The sequence below is a fragment of the Halichoeres trimaculatus genome, unplaced genomic scaffold (genome assembly GCF_033239565.1).
Source record: "Halichoeres trimaculatus isolate MK-OKI-2021-1 unplaced genomic scaffold, fHalTri1.1 fHalTri1_scaffold_11, whole genome shotgun sequence".
Lineage (NCBI taxonomy): Eukaryota > Metazoa > Chordata > Actinopteri > Labriformes > Labridae > Halichoeres > Halichoeres trimaculatus.
The window spans coordinates 19,327,559-19,350,648 of record NW_027437189.1 but is presented as its reverse complement, the minus strand read 5'-3'; the positions used below and the strand labels follow the sequence as shown (position 1 = coordinate 19,350,648).

The 23,090-nt window shown below is 39.8% G+C and overlaps 1 protein-coding gene across 5 annotated transcripts in view; it reads right to left on the bottom strand.

Annotated features, from left to right (window-relative positions):
- LOC141798746 (band 4.1-like protein 1) overlaps positions 1-23,090 on the bottom strand; it is a 74,305-nt gene that overhangs the window by 9,870 nt on the left and 41,345 nt on the right. Inside the window, exons 4-17 of one of the 5 annotated variants that reach the window (XM_074680563.1) lie at positions 17,437-17,541; positions 15,952-15,994; positions 15,743-15,818; positions 14,493-14,711; positions 14,281-14,368; positions 14,025-14,177; positions 12,840-12,937; positions 9,949-10,124; positions 7,714-7,970; positions 7,226-7,264; positions 6,049-6,078; positions 2,150-2,305; positions 959-1,820; positions 753-874 (exon numbers count right to left, since the gene is read on the bottom strand). In XM_074680563.1, coding sequence (XP_074536664.1) covers positions 753-874; positions 959-1,820; positions 2,150-2,305; positions 6,049-6,078; positions 7,226-7,264; positions 7,714-7,970; positions 9,949-10,124; positions 12,840-12,937; positions 14,025-14,177; positions 14,281-14,368; positions 14,493-14,711; positions 15,743-15,818; positions 15,952-15,994; positions 17,437-17,541 — 2,424 coding nt within the window. Of the gene's footprint in view, positions 1-752; positions 1,821-2,149; positions 2,306-6,048; positions 6,079-7,225; positions 7,265-7,713; positions 7,971-9,948; positions 10,125-12,839; positions 12,938-14,024; positions 14,178-14,280; positions 14,369-14,492; positions 14,712-15,742; positions 15,819-15,951; positions 15,995-17,436; positions 17,542-23,090 lie in introns of all 5 variants that reach the window. The other 4 variants (XM_074680560.1, XM_074680561.1, XM_074680564.1 and 1 more) reach the window with 4 other exon arrangements.

The following is a 23,090-nucleotide window of genomic DNA, read 5'->3' as shown; positions in this document are numbered from 1 at the left end:
TACGGATAGTGTCAGGAGCATGCAAATACAGCTGGGAATATTTCAGAGGCTGGCATAATTAAAAATGACTGCAAGTGCTATGGTGATGCCATGCACTGAGAGGTTGATTTTTAACATCCCTTGCAGGAAAGAGGTATTCATATTTGTAAATGCAGCATATGAATGCCTGAGCCCTGAAGAGGTTTTGGCATCTCTGCAGCCTGTGATTACATCTCATTGCCTTTTTTTACTTTCTTCTGCTGCTACAGAGGTGCCAAGGCGGAACATTTGGCCTTAATGCCCTTCTCAGACATTTCTAAAAAGGATTTAAATCATGTGAAAAAGGAGGTTTCAAAGGAAAATGGTGGAAAGGTCTTGCGCTCCTTGCAACAGCAGCCACCTTAATCCTGTGAGGATGTTGGAAGGAGAGACCAGGTGTTAACGTGACAAGTTAAGGTGGGATAAAAAGGGGACGCCTGAAGCTTATAAGCATTGTGAACTTTGCTTAAAGGCCCGCAGCGTTCTGAAAATGGCCAAGCAGATGTCAAGCGCTGTGGAGAAGGGAACAACGGAAAGCAAAAAGATCTCTGGGCCAATGATGCGATGCGGAGGAAGAAGGTGAACTTTTGCTTTCTCATACATGGTTCTGAAGAATGTGTGATTTTTTTGTTTTTAGATGGTAAAAACAAGATTTGCACGACATCGCCTGAAGCTCATGCAATGTTTTACTTTCCCATGATGAACAAACAGGTTAGGGGGGGCTGATGTGTTACCGCTTGCTTCCTCTTGTTGGCTGTTTCTTGGCTGGCTGTCCGGTAGTGGATGTGGCTGTTGTCCATGTTGCTTTGTCTGTCTCGGGTCCACTGTGTTTTGAGAGGAAGACTTCGAGGAGGAGCTGTAGGAAATTTGGGGCCAGAGGGGATATTTTCTTTAAAGTCTGAGCTGTTTTGATCCATCCACTGACTGTGTCCCACTGTACCTCTGCTGTACGTCGCCTCCTGTTGTCCGAGCATCTCTTCCTTGCTCGGTTGATGAGGAAGAGTTTGCCGGGAATATGAAACTGCAGCTTCACTCTGGTATTTTGAAGCCCCTGTGTTTTCCTTGACGACATCTGCGGCAGACTGCAGTAGAGTATAATCATCCACTCGTGCTGCCTCACAGGATCTGCCTCTTGATTCTGTCATCTGTGCGTCCCCCGTCGCACCAAAGACGCCGCTATCAGCCCAGCTTTGAGTTTGAGGGTTTGCACCTTTGTTCTCCTTATTCAAAGACTTCTTTGATCTCTGTGGCTTGAGAGGAACTATTTTGGTGACTTCTGAGTGTGAGTTTTGGGTTTTGTTGCCATTTTTTGCTCCCATGGGACTCAGGTCTTTTATTTTCTGAGCCTCAAAATGTCTCACTTCACTCTCAGTTCTCCCGTCTTTGCCCTTTGAGAGAAAATCCTGAACCATTGCGGTCTCAAAGTCCTTCGGTCTCTCTCGATGTATGTCACGCTCATACTGGCTCTGCCTCGTGTCTCTGTGTATCCCTGCACTACTGTCTCTGTCAGATGGCGACTCAAATCCATTTTGCTGAATGATATTCCTTCCTAGAACAGAATCATAGTGATGTCCGTTGGTAACAGTATTGTGCCCTGAAGTTGTAAAGTCTTTTTCTGGTTTCTGTGATGTTCCAGGTCTTGGTTTTAAAGAGTCTCTGCTCATATTTGCATCAGTCCAAGGTGTCACAGAGAACATTTCTCTCCCAGCAGGAGAGGTCTTACTCTTTTCTGTATTAGAGTAAATATCCAGCGCTCCCTCATGAGCATCCTGCTTGTCAATCATTTTGGCATCACTGGTAGCCTGAGTTGACATAGAGTAGACAGTTGCATTAGCCTAGCTACTTATACTACACTCTGTAGTTTGTTATTTCACATTCCTCTTCACATTTATGCATGGAAACTGAAGAAAAAAGCAACTACTTAGTGGGACCTTTGATTGTGTGGTTGCTAATTTCAAAATGTTTCGATTTTCATTCGGCCTCAATTACAACAAAAAGAATCAAAAAACGCAAAAAGAAGAAAGAACAAAAAAGGGCTGAATAATACAATGTGAATATGAAATATTAAAACATGGGAACTAAAAGTAATATTATAGATTTGTATAACGTGGGAATGGAATCAGGTTCTTACTGGTTTGCGCTCAGGGGTTCCTCCTGGAGGAGTGTTGGAGGAGAGGCGTTTCTCCCTCTGGGCCATCTTGCTGTTCGGCTGCCTCAGAGCTCTCTTCAGCTCATTGATGCTGGCCTGGTGCTTTTGCAGAACATCTTCGGGCTTATCCAGGAACTGCTGCTTCGACAGTAAAGGTCACATCAGGGACACGGTGTAAGTTTAAATCCTAAACATAAATCTCAAACTTGTTGGATTCCTGTTTCAGACATCTCAACGTCTGAACTAGACAGATTTCAAAAGGAAAATGCTGAGTCTGAAGTTTAATCTGAGGTTTGTTCAGGGCAATACTGACTGTTTTCTGTTATATAACTGTCCTGCAAAAGGTGAGGCGCTGGATGCCTAGACCAAAAACAAGTGTGAAACTCATTTTAGTGCAAAGCACACAACTTCACTCAACTTTCCTTTTGCTGCTTTATAGAACAAAATGTCATCAATTCTTTATCTTGACTGTAAAGATTAAATTTATTCACTAACTTATATCCACATTTTTAATTCTTTGAAATTATAATAAATTACAACCAAACTCATAACATGATCAACCACCACACTGGTAACTTCAAGACTTTTACTAAGACATGCAATCGTCCGAAAATCAGACATGTTGGAGGAAAAACAGCCTAGATGTTGGAAAAAAAGGGGTCATAACTGCTGATGTGCAAACTGTGTAATGTTATAGACTGCATTAAAAGATAGATGACCCACTAGCTCCCCAAAAGTGAAGCTAAAACATACAAGTTCAAAAGTCACTGAGTCTTTTTCCTTCACATAAAGAAATGGGAACGGGTGAAACTTTGAAATGAAGTCAAAACTGGAGACGAAAAATATTTAAAGGCTGAATAACGAGAATGTTGCATCCAAGTATGTTATTATTCCAATTTTCCCTTTTAAAGTCAATGAAACGACAAATGAAAGCTGCTTTCTTAAGCTCGAGTTACCTGAAGCGTCATTATTGCAGCTGAACTATATCAAAGTAATATGAGACAGCACGGTCTGTGAGTAGATTAGTTGTTTCAGTGGTGCTGGTTCAAGAGGCAACTAAGAACTGCAGAACATTTATAGCATTAATGACGTTTTTCCAGCTAACGGCTAATTCAAACTGTAAATTGAATGGTTGCTTTTATGCAGAAGTGTTTCTGTATGAAGTGATCTCTACATTCATTTTCAAGTCTGATCAACAACATCAAGTGAAATGAGTTTTGTCATAGAAATATAGATTTATTAAGTCATTCCTGTCAGTATGCTATACACTTAAATTGATAAATTCTTTAGGAAACATTACCTAAGTAAATCTACCTTTTTTGCCGAAATTATGACTATAAGCTGAAATCATACAACTACTTGTTGATGCAAGTAGCTGCATGATTTCAGCACTTGTTTTGTTACGTATTTCATACCCATATTTATCAATCTGAACAACTCCATCAGCCACAGTGCTTAGCGCCACCTAAAGCTCCACATTTTCTCCCTCTGTACCTGGATAGTGTCTGCCTGCAGCCCTGAAGGACTCTAGATGTTTGTCTTGCCCTAGCAGCTACACCTGACACTGCGATCTCTTCTGTCGGCCTCATCATAAATGCCTCATATTCTGTGTCGTGGTTTAACCTGAGGTGTTTCACAAGGTTTGTTGTGTTGCCATAAGCCCTTTCCATGTTTTCAACACACATCACAAATTGCATCTTGGCTGTTTGTGGATCTAAAGTAGTTCTACACATGACTGTGTTTACACTCTACGGATTAGGACCAAGTGACTGACTGAGCAGCATGCCGCTCTGCTGACTCATTACACACTAACCCAGGTGGAAGAAAAAGTAGTTCCCACCAACCGTGTATCATTTAGACAAGATTTCAACAGTTGAGTAACTTTCCACTGAGTTCCTGTTGATAATACACACAACCTCAAATGACTGAATTATCAAAGGTACAGATATTTCATTTAAGAATCAAATTTGGAGCATAAATATCTGGTACCTGAAGTACTGACATTTCAGAATAAATCCATGCATCACTAGCCACGGTTACAAGAGGAGTTTTTTGTTTTTCTGAATGGAATCTTTCCGAATGACTTTTCAGAAAACAATAATATACATGGAAAGGAATATTCCAGTCTCTGGTCTACATGCGCTGCAGTAATCAAACAGAATAGTCAATGGGGCATGCGCAGAAAAACGTAAACATCACATGATTTATCAAAGCTGGAGGACGACAGTTAGTTTATCACGGTGTTGCAATACTCCGTATTGCAAGTTTGTCGTCCGTCCAGTCTTGAAATTATGTTCATTTCTTTCAGTTTGGATCAAAAACAAACTTTCCGCAGAAGTCCAGTGCTGACGGCTCACCGCCATTTTTAAAGTTGAGGAACGTCACTTGTTGCGTCTTACTTCATATCTGAGCATGTGCTGAAAGAACGCACCCTGACAACTTTTTGTTTGAGTGGATACATGATACCTCAATCGGTTTGGGGAAAGGAATATTCCACCTCTGTGAAACTGATTAAATCTCCATTCAGATTGGCACTTTTCTTTCAGAATGAGGTGTATACAAAGGTTAAATTCTATCCGTTTGAGAAAATAAACCGAATGCAAGCAGAATATTTGGGTCCATGTAAACGTGGCTACTGATACTTAGGGATGGGTACCGAATTAGGTACTTTTATAGGTACAGACCAAATTCTGTGAAAAGTACTGGGTACCAATTCATGAAAAATTAAAAGGTACCATGTTTAGGTACCCAAACACATCCTTGTGACAGTGAGGGAGTGAAAAAGTAGGTGATTTTCCATGCCGGACATGTACACCGCATTTCAAGGTTATATATTGAAGAATCAATATGTTAAATTGGAAAAAAAATGCAATTTATTTTTAAATAGACTGATATTTTTTACCACGTTAACACAAAACAGTACCAAAAAATTGGTACCGTTGAGTACCAATACCCATTACAGGTACCTGGCATTGGTACCATCCCTACTTATACTATACTTCTGCACTGGCTCATAGGGATGGGTACCGATTAAGGTACTTTTATAGATAACCACCGAATTCTGTCTAAACCACTGGGTATCGGTTCACATAAAATCAAAAGGTACCATGTTTAGGTACCTAAATGCATCCTTGTGACTGTGAGGGAGTGGGAGATTAGGCAATTCTCCATACTGGACATGAACACAGCATTTCAAGGTTAATATAATGAAGAATAAATATGTTAAATTGAAAAAAAAAAAACATTTTATTATTGAACAAATTGATATTTTGTAACATGTAAACACAAAAAAAGTACCAAAAATTTGTACTGTTGAGTACCTGGACTGATTGCCAGGTACCAGGCACTGGTACCGTATCGTTTCAAATGTGTAAGGTACCCATCCCTACTGGTTTAAGTGTTGTTTATCCTTCTTTTAATGGGTTTCACCCTGTTCTCGCTAGCTAACATAAGTTGTGCCATGCTATCACATACCATCATCTTTACTGCTCAGAAGAGAAGAGTTTACAGCTGCAGTAATAACATAACAGCAAAAAAACAATCCTTATTCTTTAAATAACTATAGTCACAATTTGGTATTTAGGCATCATGGTGATGATGAGTTGTGATGATGAGTTGTGATGATGAGTTGTGATGTGATGCTGAAAATAATGTGTCTAAAGAATTTAATTGAGTTTTCATAAAATATGTCAGTGCCTCTCTCAGGGGCATTTGGCTTTACTTTTATACGACAGCAGGAAGTGGGGGTGCGTCATCCATCTTTATATGCAGTCAGAGTGTTATATCAAGTTAGCACCTGCACAGAAAGAGCTAGAAAGAGGTAGAATAGGCATTACAAGCATTACAAACAGCACATGCCAAGAAGAGAGGACAACCAGTACCTCCTGTTTGGGCCGAGGGATGGCCACATCCTTGTCCGACAGATGAGCAAGCCCGAGGTGGGCCAAGTGAAATGAAGTGAAGGGTTTGGAGGGTTTTTTTTGGAGCAAAGCAGGAGGTTGAGAATCAGGGCAGGGAGGGGTGCAGAGACAAGGAGGTAAAATGCAGCAGGTGAGTTCAAAAGGCAGGCAGCCAGACAGCCAGACAGACAGACAGAGAGAAACAGTCGACACCCTCAGGACTCTGAGGCCTGATTAGACTGTTAAGCTATTTAACGTTCTGCCAAGAAGACAGGGACAATCCATTTCAGAGTCAGCCAATTGATAATTAATGCAGTCGGCTATTGACTGAAGATAAGTGCTTGAAGAGCGGGATTATTCCCTTTCCTCTTCCTCCAAACATTTGGTGAGAGTACGTCACCAAACCACAAATGGACAGACGCTTTAGTAACTAATGCTGTGTCAATATCTGAAGCATCCAATCACACTAGAACACAGACCTGCTTAGGGGAAGTACACCACTACACACACTGCTCTGACCCTTACAATTTTAATAAGACAAAGACACAATCAGTGAGTGTTTACAACGAAAACCTTTGAGTGTCTACTAATTGGTTTCATCAACACTCTTAACATTTTTGAACTCAACAGAACACTGAGAGTTTGAAGCAGTTTTTTTTTTCATCTTGAGTGCCAAGAGATTTAACAACAGGGGAACCATTCATTCACTAAATCATCAACAGTGCTCTAGGCCCATCTGTTTATCTTGCTAATAACTATCAATCCTGTTCATTTCACACAGGGACCCTGATAATGATGCACACACTTGAGCATGCACGACTTCAACTAAAGCAGGGAGCTTTTTCTGCTCCAAGAGCTTAATAAAAATGTAATCCGTTTCTTCAGCAATGTGTTTTTTTAGTAAGAGAAAAATAAAACAAGTGTCTGGACAAGTGTGGGCTATATCTTCTTCTTGGTGTCTACTCGTGTGAGGATCCTTTCATGCAGTTTCCATGGATTAGACTCAGTGGAAACCAGGAAATCATGACAAGAGACAAAATAACATTCTTTCCAGAGGCAAACAAACAAAATAAGAGACAAACAGAGAGCACCAGTGCATGACCTACAACAACCATAACCACACAGATAGACAGACACTGAGGTCCAAGGCCAATAATACCTCCGGCTTTGATTCTATGGGCGAGCCTGCCTCCTCAGCCTGCGGGAGAGGACGAGGTGGACGACAGAGAGGTCAGAGAGAAAGAAGAGCAGAGGTCAGCTTTAACAAGAGATCTGTTAGAGGCAGGGTGCAGGGTTAAAAGACGTGAGCTCTGCAGATAGCGTGTCCGCGTTCTCTGAAGCGGTAAAATAGTTGGAGAGGACTCATGGTGAGAAGTTGTTAAAGTTTAGTGAGAAGGAGTTTTCGGGGAAATTAGCACAAACATAAAAAGTAGGAAAGGCAGTAACAGATTTAATTAAAGAAGAGGAAAAAAAGGCATGAGGAGTGTTAGTTTGAGGTTAACAAGGCAGATTTTGATATGTTGTACTATGATGCAGTTTTTAGTCCTGAACTGTAAAGTCTTCTGGTAAATTATTTGGCTCAAGAATGAGCCTCTACTTTCTGGAAGACACATAAAACGTAAAGCCAAATGCTGTGGAGCCAAATACCTTCAGCTCCAAAGACTTGGTAGGAGTTGACATCCTGGCTCCCCGAGGAGGCTTCTGAATGGGTTCTGGTTCCTGAATGTCTTGTGGCTCCAGTTCCTGATCTGTGAACTGATCCTGGTCTTGGTCCTGATAATGGTACTGATCATGGTCCAGGTCCAGGCTGCCTTCTTGGTCCAGGTCCTCTCTTGACATGAACTGTGTGCGCTCACTGGAGCTCCGCTGAGAGAGCTGGTCCATACTGTCACCTAAAGCCGAGGCTGGTGGAAGTATGAGGGGGGATTATTCACTCACTGACCTCTAGTTTACACTTTTACTTTAGATCACACAAATCAGTGTTTAACTTGTCTTAAATCTGTGTTTGTGTCTTAAATATTATAATAGATAACTTATCAGACTTAAAGATGCTATGAGGAGGATCTGTTTTAATTGCATTCCCTCGCCACCTTGTGGCCAGGAATCTCTGCAAACCGACATATGTTACTTTTAGCGTGTTTGTTTTGGAATTAAATGGAGATCAGGCAAAAACAAATTTTCTTTGTTCAAGATAACTTTGACTAGATACAACGCCCCGAGGTAGGATACTTATCAGTACAGTTACGTAGCACTACGGTTTGAAACGTGACATCAACAAACGTTGCTATATGTAGTGACATTGGCAGCCCGGTGCTCCAATGTATCTGTAGGCTAATATGACAATAAGTAAACACTCTCAGTTTGTAATAATTCAGTAGCCTTTTATAATACATGCAGCAGGCAGACCAGTGCTCTAAGACATGTCCTTAATGTGTAACATTAGTAAATCCTGGTTAGCTATGCTCTGCCAGTCATCCACCAAGCAGAGCTAACGTAACCTCACTCTTCATTTTTTTGATAGACTCTCAAGTTTGAACAAACCACTGCAGAATAACTGCTGACTGTGGGTTGGAATCAACATGATCACTAACAGCTTAGCCCAGTGTTATAGAGTGATACAGCTTGAGCTAAAGGCTAATTATCCTTTAGCTCGTGCTGTATCACTGTCCCGTTTAGCTTTCTTTAGCTCCTCTGTCCTTTTTCTGTCTGACAGTTAGGCTCCTGTGTCCACCAACACTACAAATTTAGTCATAGAAATCGTTTTTAGCAGAGAAAAACAAAGATCTCTGTATTTTATCTCTTCTCGCTTCTAAACTTCATCAGCCTGCGTGGTGTTTTCACAGAGACCTAGATGTGCTGTAAATCAATCCGGTCCTAGTTGGCCGGATTGGGAAGCTAAGAAGTAGCAATTTTAAATAACCTGTAACCAGCAATAATGGTGCTGATAATCTCATTTTAAAGTGTGGATTACGATCAGGCATATATTTAGAAAGGAGACTTTTTCAAGATCACTTTCAAACTCCTCACAGCCCTTTTAATATTAGCTAAGTCCTGACAGCAGTGTTGTTTCTGGGTAAAAAAGACCTGTATTTTTTTATCACTGTGATATGATAATTTACGTATTTAGTTCCTTGAATTGAGACATTTCTCAAGACAATCGGCAGCGTTTTCTTTCTCTAGATTTTTTTTTTTAACTCTTCAGCAATTCAGGCATTGTTTTTGTCTTGTAATATCTTAAAATAAGACTTTTTTGGTCTTGTCAGTGAATGAGGATTATATTAAGTCTAATAAAAAACATTTTGGTTAGAAAAAAGACATTAACTGAGATTTCAGTTGAAGCTCCAGTTTAAGAGACATGTTGGGAGCAGGGTTATGGGTAGACCTCAGTGTTTGAGGCCCGCCTCTTTAACATGTCATGAACCTGCTAGGAGATTCATGAAATGATCTCATCATTTTAGCAGGTCTCATGATGATGGCATTGAGATCCCATGCTATTATTAAAATTTACTGTTTTGAAATGTAGTAGTTTGAAAATTTGCATGTTTCGTGTGGAGATCTAGCATTTTATACTTAATGTGTTTATAATATTGGAAACTATAAAACCCCCTCTTTAATCAGTTTCAAACAAAGCCATGAGACATCAACTTCCCTTTGACAGAAAGGTTCAGATTTCTAGAGTGTGGTTCAAAGCCATTACACAGGTTGTGTAAGCTCTGCTGCTTTTAGACATTTTAAGGTTACAGGAGAGAAGTATGTGTTAATGTATATATTACTTTCCATCCATCAGTCTACTTTATGAGCCTGCAAAGTTATTATATATTAATATGATCCAGGATTTAAATGGGCGTTGATGTGAACAAGCAAACAGTCTGGGGTTCTTACCTCCATCAATACTTCGGGGCAGCAGGTACCTCTTGCTAACAGAACGTTCAAACTGTGGAGCAGGCCTGTCAATCAAAGCGCTGGCCTGTCTAGTCTGGGCCTGGGTTCGCCCGCTGTAGCGGAACTTGGAGCCAATCACCAGGAACCCCTTGGGAGGCGGCTCGGGGGAAACCAACCTGCGGGAAGATTCAGTCTGTGAAACTCTACAGAACATACTCAGACTCTGCATCTTTCGGCAGCTTTTCTTATTTTCACACCTTAGAATGAGACACCCAGAGGAGCCCGGTGAAGCTTTTTTCAACTCCCTGAACTCAAAATCATTCCCTGAGATTTCCCTTGAAAGAGGTGCAATGTGTGATGCAGTATTAAAGGCATAAGTAAAAAAAAAAAAAGTACTCTTGTCAGTTTAACTTTGCGTTGGGAATTTTTAAAGAGGAATCTCAAAAACAGTCAGACATAGCACTCATACACTCTTGGTATAAATATATTTTCGCACACCTTCTGTTATGTGACTTGCAGCAACTGGTTTGCTTATCTTAGCACAGATGCAGGAAAATATGGTACCAATGAAATAGGTAGCTAAAAGAGAGATTCATTTTAACCGTTTTAAACTTGTTGTTTTATAAATTTAAGGATTGAGTTGTTGGTTGGTTATTTTGGACTTTGGAAGTTTTTTTAAAGGGAATTTTACCCCTGTCATTTTAACTGTTGCCAGTATCATGATAAGCTCACCGTGCCCCAACTTTAAAAAACAGAAATTGTGTCCTTACAACTTCAAAGAAAGGTTATAGATCAAAAATTACCAGAAACTTTTTTTTTTTTACCATATTTATTTTTTCTTACCCTTCTATATTGAGGAAGAGCAATCACATTACAGTCAGCATTTATTCTACAGCAACATACTGTATCTATGTGTTAATTTTTTGCTTGCCTGTTGATAAATGTCACTTCATCAAGATAAGCATCAACCCCAATACATCAACATATTTGACTCAATGATGCATTTAACAGTCATTTTTTTATTGCTGATCTCATTGTTTTCATGTTGTGCATGGACATGAGATCATTTTCCAGAATTCAATTACTGAGGCATGAGACATCTTGCATCCCACTCTCTTTGCTGAGATTGATGCACATGACAGCCATACTGACACAGCAACCTTAAATCTACATGTAATAAAAGAGGAACATACCAAATAAATAACTGAGAGGGGAGGCATCTTGCATTCTAACTTTCTCTGCTGTGTAGCATGTGCAAAACAACAACTGTGAGACGAAACACTGCAACATGTTTGTGGCTGATGCAATGCAATCACCTTCTCAATTTTCTGAGGTCACGTTTGACTTTGCACTGTGAAGAAAAGGGCTGTGTGCAAGATCTGTGATAGTCAGGAATGCCTTTGTGTCAGGGAATAGCCACAATGATCTCTAAGTTTACGGTTCAACGTTAGAGCCACACCACAGGAGTTTGACATGTTCATCATGTCATGTTACAGTTTTTACTTCAACACTCTGTCTTTTTTGCCCTCATCTCCCTTCTTTTTTCCTGTTGCTAAAAAGTGGAGGTAACTGTTGCCATTCAGCCCTTAAAACTGAATCTTTCATTAAGAGTTGAAGTAGCATTTTTAGAGTCAGAAAAGAATAATGTATAATTGAAAAGCTAATAATAAAAGAAAAATCATTAAAGAGGGGGTATTGTGCTTTTTTTTTGTTTTTATACTGTCCTTTTGGTACCCCTGTAGTAGCTTGACATGATTTACAGCTCAAAATAAAAATCCTCACTCATCTTACACCAGTGTTTTAAAAAAATCCTTATTTCAGTCTCTGAAACCCCCCTCTTTCTGACTGGCCAGCTCTCTGGAGGCTCGTTAGGGGCAGATCTTGGTGTTTAAAGCCCGCCCCCTTTACACTATAAGCAGGGTTCATCGTACAAATAGAGCAGGGGTGGCCAACCAGTCAGAGATCAAGAGCCACAGAAATGTTCATGGTACAATAAAGAGCCACATCACACACGTGCTCTTGAATGAAAATCAAAACATTTCCAATTTTCAAAACAAGGTTTATTGTGTTTGTTAGTGAGTTTGAACACGTACTTGAAGCCGTGTCACAGACAAATTTCTGTTTTTATTGCAGAAGAGACAAAGCTCTATCTATCTATCTATCTATCTATCTATCCATCTATCTATCTATCTATCTATCTATCTATCTATCTATCTATCTATCTATCTATCTATCTATCTATCTATCTATCTATCTATCTATCTATCTATCTATCTATCTATAAGCACATGAATGATTGAGAGAAGAACATGAAGAGAAGAGAAACCGAAACTTAAGTATCAGTCTTATTACCCAAGTATTGATCAATACTGATCCCAATGTTGGCATCAACATTATATATCAATATTTAAGATTGATTGGCACACAACTACTCATAACAAAAACATCTAAATATATTTTTATGAATGGATTGAAGAGCCACACATCAAAAGGGAAAGAGCCACATGTGGCTCCTGAGCCGCAGGTTGGCCACCCCTGAGATAGAGTATTAAGTGCAGTGACAGTGGAGCTTTGAAACACTGCTACAGAGGAATCTCAATATTAAAACAACTACAGTTTAATTTAGGATGCCTATTAGATGTATTCAATAATACTGCTTTATCACTGCTCCTTTATTTAGTAGCATAACACATTGTCCTCTACAGGAACTTCGTAATGCTCAACAGCTAGAAATCAGTTCATCTCAGGGACTTTTTTTGAGAACCCAATAAAAAAGATGTTTTCGTTGTTAAAAAAAGAAAATAGATGAGTGTCACCTTTAGTGTTCACAGATTGATGAGAAGAGCTTTAGTGCAGAGAAGGTGTTTTACCATGCAGGAGTGAATTCATACCTGAAGAAGGTGTGGTGCTCAATGCAGACCTTCCACAATCGCTTCGAGGCCCGGTGGTTGGGCAGCTTGAAGCCTATGGTGCTCTCAAACTGTTCATACTGAGGTGTGAGGGGAAGGAGTGGAGGTGGCAGAGGAGGAGAAGGAGGTGGGGAAAAAGAGAAGGAGAGTGAAGGGAGTGAGTGAGGAGCAGACAGAAGGTGACTTTTGTTTACTACGCAGCGTTGAGGGAATCAATACTGTATTTCTGTTCATGCTTAGAAATTACCAAGAGCCATGTCAGGAAGGTTTACCATCGCTAACCACCCATAAATTAACAAACTGTGCAGAGTGAAGGAACGAGGAGTCTTTTAGATCGATCTGTTGTTAGCTAAATAACCACTCTTTAAATTCTGAGAAACGTCGTTTTATGAGACTAATGACTTTTCTTTCAAAGTAAAACAAATCTGTGGATTCCAGTTAGAGAGCTTCAAAGCATAGTGACAACTCAGCAAGCAAATCAGGAATGACACATGAGAGGACAGATCTGTGGAACACAGTATACACACAGAGAAGCCTCAGAGTTCACTACTAAAAATGTCATTGTTGGTTTAACAGTGGATATGAAACACACTGCAGTTCTCCCTGAGGCCAAAGGATGAAATGAAAAAAAAACAGAAAATCTTAATAATTGTAGGGAGTGGAGGAAAAACCAGAGTGAGCAGAGTGTGGCTGTAACATTTGCAAGTAAAATCTGTGATGAAAGCGCAAATCCGTGTGACTGGCTAATCACACTTTTAAGTTGCCAGAGATGAAGAGAGGAGGAGGAGAAGAATAAAAGCACGACCTATCAGCCTAATCTTTAAGAACGAAATCTCTGAGGGCTATAAATAACGTCCTCTCGTCAGTCGTCACATGGCTTGGTGCGGATAAATCTCAGAAGAAACACTTCTATCAAACCATGAAATGACTATTTATGCTGTTTGGGACCAGTCAAAAGAGACAATGATGTAATTTTAACAACTGTGAAACCATGAAATAGAAAAGAGGCTCTTTACTAAAATGATCTTTTATTCCACTTGCCTCGGCTTTGCTACAGTGGCTTTCATGAGCTGTTCCAGTGGGAATGTGCATGCAATAATTTTGAAAGTGAACTCCTACATACGACAGCATGCAAGACATGATGAGAGCTTTTTTTTTTTTTTTTACCTCTCCCGGGCGGATCTTGATGTAGAAGTTGCTTCTCTTGTAGGATATCTTGAGGATTTTTGGCCAGGCGAAGCGGTTGATCCTCAGGCGGTCCCGGTAGATGAGTAAACCATTGGCGCTCACACCAAGCATGATGTCAATTCCTTCTGAATCCTGATCAGAGTGGAAATACAGGATCACAAAGTTTACAGTAAATGCTTCAAAGTAGACAAAGTGTCAGCAGGGTGCTGGACTTTTACATCTGTACAACTTTTACCTTAGCATGATGCAAGTCCACACCATACATCGAAAGCTTCTTTGCATTTTCTAAAAAGTTCACCTCTGCGTCTGCAGGACTCATTCCCCTGCAACACAAATGTCAAACACAATTTATCACTTCCTCTATATCCATGCTACAAATCAAAATTATACCAGCATTTCCAATCATCTACTTGGCATTCAATTAAATCAGAGAAGCTTTTATCTGACCTGTAGTTACGATGCAGCTCCATCACTCTCTCCTCCAGCTCACGGGTCTGGTTCGGTGCAAAACGGAAGTCGCTGACGTAGTCAGGTCCGTGCTCCTCTGGCTCGAAGTCCCCCAGCTCGGCCTGGACGGTGTAGGAGCCGAGGAGGGCGTGGGTTACAAAGGAGCAGGGGAGGCGACCAGACAGAATGTCGTCCCTCAGCTGCAGACACAGATAGTACCTGAAGAAACGCAGGAGACAAGTGTTGCAGAGCTTGACACTAAGCTTGCACCATCACTGTGTACTAATCAGCTATTTTAGACAGGCTGAAAAACCCTCATTAACTACTGAATGGATCACCATCATATTTTAAATAAATATTTGTGATGATCGGGGTTTCAGTTAGGGATAGACCGATTATTGGTCAGGCCAATTATCGAGGCCAATATTTGGCATTTTGGGGCATATCCACACCAGCCTTTTTTTTAATCCGACGGCCGATATGAAACCCACAAAACTGTGTTGTTTTGGCTCTGATGCTTCTCTGCACAGAATTTCTCCCTGTCTACACTATGGAAGCCCTGGATGGTCATTTAAAATCATTCATGTAAAACCAAACAGAAAACTAATGCAACTGCATTACATGCCTGCAAAAGGCAGCACAAACTCAATTCTGTCCAGTTTAATTGCAGTTGCAAAGAAATTTTAGAAAACTTTATTTGCTGTAGAAAACTTAAGCTATTTATTTTTTACGTTTTTATTTACCTTTATGAAACATGGTGCTAAGTGTGGGAGCTGTTTATTAAACATATGCTTGAAGGCATATGAATGCAGTTAGGTGTTAAAGTTTGTATTGTTCAAATTTTTTGACACCAATATTTTCACTTTGACCGTAAATGAATATTGGCTTCAAACATCAGTTATCAGCCTCCTTGCCAACTAATACTCAGTATCGGTATCGGCCCCAAAAAAATCCATATTGGTCTATCACTAGTTTCAGTCCGTTTCCTTTGGTCAATTCACACTTTATGTGTGTACACAATTACTAACAATGCTTTGTTCAGTCACAGAAATCCTGCCGTATTCCTGTTGATCTTAAACTTCAGCAAAGAGGGAAAACATCTCATTTAAATCACTTTCTCACCTTTAAATGTAAATACTGCTAATGTTAGCAATTACAAAAAAGGTTTAAAATAGGACACTTCAAAGTATATACAACAGTCTGAAACCAGTGTGATTTGAAAAGGTTTGTTCTGATGTAGCCATACTAACCTGGTGATGTCTTCGATGAGCACTGATGGATCTGGAGGGTAGAACTTCACAGAAAATCCAAAGATCCACGAACCAACTGTGTGAAAAGACACCAACAGCTTTTATTTGTTTTCTTTTTGTTCCTTTTTTTGCCTGTTCATTAAAAATACTCCATGTGTGGATTTGTTGGACCATGTGGGTGTGTGTGGGATTCTGTCTGCTGTACTTACCCCGAATCTGCTTCTTAATCTCTTTGGAGGGATCCAACCAGTTCTAATAAAGAAAAGAAAGACAGTCTCCTTTGAAGCATTCAACCCCGGCACAGTCATCCATATTCACATTTTTAAGAGCCTTTTTAAGTTCAGTAACTCTCTGGCTGCTCTTCTCTTTGTAAATCTATTCTCTACTTCAGGGCCAAATATATTCGTACTACAAATAAAATGGATGAGAGCTTCAATAAACACTGAAAGCATCAATATTGAGGCTATAAATGCCAATTGTGTCCGGCTCCTTCTGCTTAATGTCACTCCAGCTTTCATGGTGCTCTGTGCACCCTGTGCAGCGTTTTCAAAAGGCCATGCGGTCTAATCTTATTTTGAAAGGTCAAAGGTTGTGAATGCCACTCTAAGGATGTAAGGGATGAGGTGCGGTTAAAAGGTCAACTTGGGACTTGGAGCTTTAAGACACCTGGGAAAACAGTCTGGTTGGCTGAAAGGCTGTTGACATTTGCTCTGAGATTATTGATAACAAAAATACAACCCAAAAGCCAATTATTGATGAAATAGGTGGGAACACAGAATCCAGTGTTGTCATCAACATTAATAAGACAGCACTTGTCTTCAAAAATCCTCTTATGACCTAAATTACACCCAAATGTAATCAAGAAGGAGCCCTAAGGTTTTTAAAAAGTACACAAATCCTTTAATTTCCTAATGACAGACTTAAAAAGAAGTAGGAACAATAAGTGAGTACAATAAAAATAAGTGTTTCCAATTGATCATAAACCGTAACACATAAAGAAACACATGGTCCTGTTAGAAAACATAAGCGCTCCACTTTTAAAACATCCACTCAACCATTTTGAGCCAAAGTACTTACCAGTAAACCACAAATTAAAACCCATGAGGCTCCAGTGTTCAGCTGAAAACCTTTTACACGCTGCGAGTCAACCAAAACACTGGCTGAATTTAAATTTTTAGATTTTTTAAATTCTTCACATGGAGTCTTAAAGCGTAGAGAAATCAAAGTACCACAGGATGTATTAAAGCTTGCTCCATGGGAAAGAACTAAGTCAACAGTCATGCAATAACAAATAAATCTAGACACCTAATAAACACTCAGTGCACACATGCACCTCATCAGAGGGGATGTGTGAGGTCTCCTGGGACTCATATTTGGGAATCAATTTGAAAAGATTTTACATGCCTACACGGCCTAGTTTTATTACTGTGTATAAAAAGAGTTCACTGTTTGGTTAAATTGCATTTGAGTTTGGCTCCAACTACTAAGAGTCCTTCTTGGACCAGGGTTATCTTTCACCAACTCTGTCAAATAAACTGATTAAAGATGGAAAATGGGCGTAATGAGCTGATAACTCTGTCTAATGTGAGTCCACAGAGGTTTAGTTACAGATCTCAGAGTCAAATAAAAAGTACTCCTTCCTCGCCAAGATGTTGTCATTTGATTGTGTGTGTGTGTGTGTGTGTGTGTCTGACCTTGGAGTTGTCCGTGTCTTGGAAATTCAAGCCAAAGTAGTCCCTCTCCAGCAGGTTCAGATGGCCACACACCATGTCCAGCAGGGTCTGGCCCTTGGCGAATTTCTACACACACACACACACACACACACACACACACACACACACACACACACACACACACACACACACACACACACACACACACAAAAACACGCGCACACACATACACACACGCACACGTGAGCATGCATACAAACATATGAACACACAGCAAGTAGAGCAGGTGAGAAATTGCAAATCCAGGTTTGATGAAAAGCATGAACTGTGCAAGCATAATAATGAAATTTAATAAAGGTGAGTTAGACTGTGGGGCATCTTCAGGTCGAGTGCTTAAAAAAGAAATCATATAACTGCAGGATTTTCACACATTCCTTATATTCTCTTTGTGTCTCCCTTTATTTATTGAGTGAGACAGAGTAAAAAGAGACAATGACATAAAGTATGTTTTTTTTCTCTTTTTTCAAAACCAACATTCAAAAAAACAAAGTAAAAAACATGTAAACAGAAAAGACCGGTGAAAAGATACTGTATCTGTGTGTATTCCTGAAATGGTAAAAGGAAGTACTTCTATAACACCCATGGTGAATTCCAAACTCCTGGTCATATTCATCCATCCACACCACATTCACACACTGAAAGAGGCTGCAACAGCCAGAGAACATGAGCTAATCTCATCCACATATATTCACACAGTGAAAGCAATTTGGGGGTTCAGCAGCTTGTTTTTGCTTTAGGTAGAACTTGGTACAAATTATAGTTTACTGTAAACCTTCATTCCTTTAAGATTCCTTCATATTTTTCCAGCTCAACTAGGAACTGACCTTTTAGCGGTGTATACTGACTACAACGTATTACATCAATCAAGGTACTGTCATGTGTTGCCCTTTTTTGTTGTGTATTCCTTGTGAGTTTATCTTATGTGTCTTTGAATCAACAGTTATCCTTTAAGTCTTAGTCTTAGTGATCCATTTCTTATGGGGTTTTTTTTGTAGTTCTTGGCCCCAGATTGTCTAGTAACTTCTTGTCACACACTGTGAAGTTGTCATTACCCTTTTTTTTTATTCGCTGTTCTTTTCTGACTGAGTTTTTCAACCTTTACTTTCCGCAGTTGGACCAACTTTGTTGCTTTAGTTGTGGGCTGAAATCTTTCTCTTTAGCTATTTTCTTTATCCTTTTTTTACTCTGACATAATCCTAACATATATCATTTCCTATAACCTTCAGAGGGGAAGTATTACACTTTTCTACATTTAAAACCAACACGTAAGAATGCTGAGGTTCATTTTGAATGTCATCTTTATGAGAGCTGATGCTGAAAGGATGAGGCCTTTGCACAAGGCTCAACCTACTGGTTCATGATACACTGAAGGGCTTAAAACCAAACACCAAGGTATGCCAAAAGCTACCGCCACCAGAGCAAGGAGCTTGAAGGAGACAGCAGCTAAAACAAAGTGTTGCAGGTAGAGGTTGAAATAAAGGTTTTCTGTAACAACAGAGTGAGAAAAATGGGGCCTTTTTTTGGCTGTAAATTATATACAGCTACTTCAGAGGAACCAGAGGAATGGTATAAAGCCAAAAAACACCTTCCTAATAACAAAGATAGCACTGAATAATTAAGATGAACCTGGCTTGGTAAATCTCACAACAAAGATAAATAATGATGCTACAATTAGCAAAGCATGGTAATAAAGTGAGCTTGAATCAAAACCTCCATAGTTATGTCTAATACTGTAATTTGAAAAAAAAGGACATGTTTATGTAATGTTTTCCAGTGTAAGTGTTTTCTATTTGTCATAACTTCTGTTCATAATTCATACAAAATTTGTGAACCATGTCGAATAATTTCGTGTGTTATGGATAAATAAGTTAATTTATAAATGAGTTAAAACTAGAATGTTAAAAAACCTTGTTTCAAAAAGGAACTTAAGTTCCACATTTTTTGGTTCCGCTACAGCGGTATTGTGAGGCGGACGTATGATATTAACATACACAACCTTTGAACTGTCAGACTTTCCAGAAGGAAGAAAGGAAGAAGGTTCGTCAAAGACTGTTTCAAAGACTCTTTTTACAACACGTGGCCAACGAGGCAGTGCCTCACCTGTTTGTGTTTATGTTCGTATTTTATTCGTGATATTATATCGTGCAGTTTATGACACGTTTTTGTACCTGTTAATTGCAGTTCTCACGGCGTAAAGGTATCAACATCTCACTGTCTCATGCTACAAGACAGCACTGAATAACCACCTGTTTGAAGGAACCAACCTGTGTCAATTGTTGTTAAAGGAGCTACATCCAACATGGCTCTTTTTATATCATCAAATCAGTGGGTACACGTCTTTTGTCTGAGGAGGCCCTGGCAGACATGGAACCATTGATGAACTATGAAATATAAGTCCCAGAGTAACACCAATGATGATACATAACACACAGTACTCAAAACTAAAACAGGGAATTTTTAGAAAGCTTATTGAGGAAAATGAAAAATTATGCCACTGTAAAGAGGCCAAACACTAGTGCATAAGAGACATTGTCCTCTTTTTTTCTAAAAGACGATAACTTATGAAAGACGATAAGCTATTCATATACAAAAGGAAAATTAGCTGATGCAATCACAAGAGCTCTGCAGCTCTCACTGTTTCAGGAATTCAAAATATGCTCTTCAAAAATATAGTACTGTATGATATTTAAGTTCCATGATTAGGTATCATGTACATGAAATTCTATCTGGATATTATCTTAGCTGTAAAGCATACATTGTCTGAACTCATTTTCATAACTCAGAGGATTCCAAAAATATCTGACACAAAAAGCCAGTCCAACTGTGCTCAGAGAGTCGCTTGCAGTGCATCCTTTCCCCCATGGAGAGGAAGGAGCTCCTCCCCCCTCCTCTCTTTGTGACTCTTTATGCAAAGTGATTGCATTTGACATCGGTGGCGTTTCAACAGACCACACCCATTTTCTCTCCTTGAGCCTTCGGGGCTGAGAACACGGCCTCTGTGGGTGTAGAGGCAGCCTTGGCAAACTGCTCTTCCATCACACACACAAACACACATGCAGAAACACACAATATTAGCAACACACACGCCAGATTCATCTCCAAGGGAAACCTGGCTCCTATGGCGACGAAGCATCCAAGCAGCTGTTACCATGGAAACAGAAGTAATAGGTCCCTTCTGAGTCTGCCTGTGCCCTCTTACTCTCTCTATCTGTGGTTACCACAGGGCCACCACGAAGCTTTGTTCAGATCTAATAGGGAAAATCTGGCAGTAGTCAGCGTGGCTTTTAAAAATTAAAGAAAGGCTAATTAATAAAGCATCATAAAGACATCTATCTCTCAATCATATAAAGGATAATTGATATCCTGCTGCACTGAGGCTGAATGTGAGAGAATCACACTGATTAACAGGCAGAGGCTGCACTCCAGAGATATTTTAGGGTTTTGCTTCTCATATATTCGATTTTCCAACAAAGTGAAATTGCAGCACACATCTCAGGTGGTCCCCCAAGCATAGCAAGCAATTCAAAGCTGCTGATGAGATTTTGTTGTCGCTCCAATTGCCTCCAATCACATTTCTGTGACTAGTTCTGTGGGCTGATTGTGTTAGCGGCCATTTGGTGTAATCTTAGAAATCCATTTTCTGTTTGCACCCATGCAAACAAGATGAGGGGAGACACTTTGTGTGTGAACGGGTTAATAGCCCGCCGAGGAGAAAGTACATTTATTGAGCTTTACACAAACAAACGTGAGAACAGGGATAAATGTGTATCACTTAAAGAGGGGGTATTGTACTTTCTTATTTTAACGATGGGTATAGCAAAAACAATGCTGGAAGCCCATACTACTCCATACTGCAGACTTTCAAACCTCTACAAATTCATATGTTAAAGAAATCCCAGAAATGGTCTGTCTGTAAACAGTCCATTCTAAAAATAGCTCAAGATACTTATGAGATCTTCTGAAATGATGAGGTCATTGCATAATGCTCCTTTCACTGGTTTGTGAAACATTAGAGGACTAGTCCTAAAACACCAAGGTCTGCCTATGACTCAACATCCAACAGGCCTCCAGAGGTCTGGCCAGGAAGGGGTTTGGGGAGCAGGAAGCCTTAAAGAGACAGCAGCCATGTCATCCTAAAGATGCGCACTTATCTGGACAACAGAAGCAGCATTTAGCTCCATTCAGTCAGACGAGTTAGCGTTTTTTAAACACTAAATTCAACCTGTTAGAAGCATCAAAATGTTTGGTTTTTCTGTGGACAGCTGTCAAATACAATACTACACAAGTGAGGCAACTTCTGTCAAGTTTCGACCGTTACAGCGCAACCGGTGTTTCTGCGTTAATAGCGACCATGCTAACTGTTGACTTTCAGCCAACGGCAGCCATGGTTAACGGCTGGGAGTCACCAGTTAACAGGGTCACACTTTACACTGATACACCAGCAACGTCTGCGTGTGTGTAATTAAATGTTTATTCTTTATCCAACCTTAGTTAATAAGGTTTGACTGCAAACAAGCAATAATAACAGCTGATATTCAAAATACAGATTTGACTTTCTTAATTTAATGAAAAAGTTGTTTGAGGCTAAAACATGGACTCAATATGGACAGTAAATAACAAACCTGTAAATTATGGTTAACAGAAACGGATATTGTGACCAAAGTAAAATAAGGGAATATTATGAAACAATGTTTACATCCTGGTCTGTCACAGTCTGATTAGTGTCCACGGATAATGCAGTCATGAGCATCGAGTGAGAGGGGGTGGGTACATGCTGGTTTCTCTGCTAAAAACGTCTGTCCACCTAATATCTGTTCACTTCCTGATCTCTTCTGTCCACTCACTGCTATTTCACAAACCTGGGAGCATTTTGCCGTCCGTCAAAGTGATGACATTAAGTTAAAAAATGTGTTTTTTGGTGGTTAACTCCACATCAGTTGATGAACCATTATACTCTGCAGTGATTTTGCACCCAAGTTGCGCGAGCATCCGCCATTGTTGATAAACAAATAATCCCTCTATAACGAAGCATTTCAGACAGTTCAAATAAAGTTTTCTAAAACTCCAATGTAACAGCACTAAAACACAAACATTGTCATTAAACATTCAAAGTGTTCAGGTCATTTTTGTGGGTTGGTCACTTAATCAAATTTAGGATGGCGGTAGTGTTTAGTACAAGAGGTTTTTTAAAAAGACCTTTGTAAAGAGGAACTCTGAAGCACCACCCAGACTTCAGAGGCTCAAACTGACAGGACAGAGGATGGGAGCTGCCAGGACTCTCTGAGCTTTTCTCCTCGCCCTGTGTGTGTAAGTGTTGGCTAGAGGTTTCTGGGGTTTTCCCACAATTTTACCAGCTATTTTTACTATTTTGTTTAGTTTTCTCTTACATATGCTGCTCAAGTGACCAAACCAAGCACAACAGTGGAATGTCAGGACCCTCTCAATGTTAAAATACACAAGCTCTAAAATCTGCAGAATGGCTCCAAGACAGTTTAATTTTCTAAGAAGACAGAGTTGCTGTGAGCATTTCTTTAAGATAAAATCTGTGTTTCCAGAGAAGCTCCACTGACTGTCAAGAACTGTTCCAAAATATCTATGCAGATAAAATATCTAGC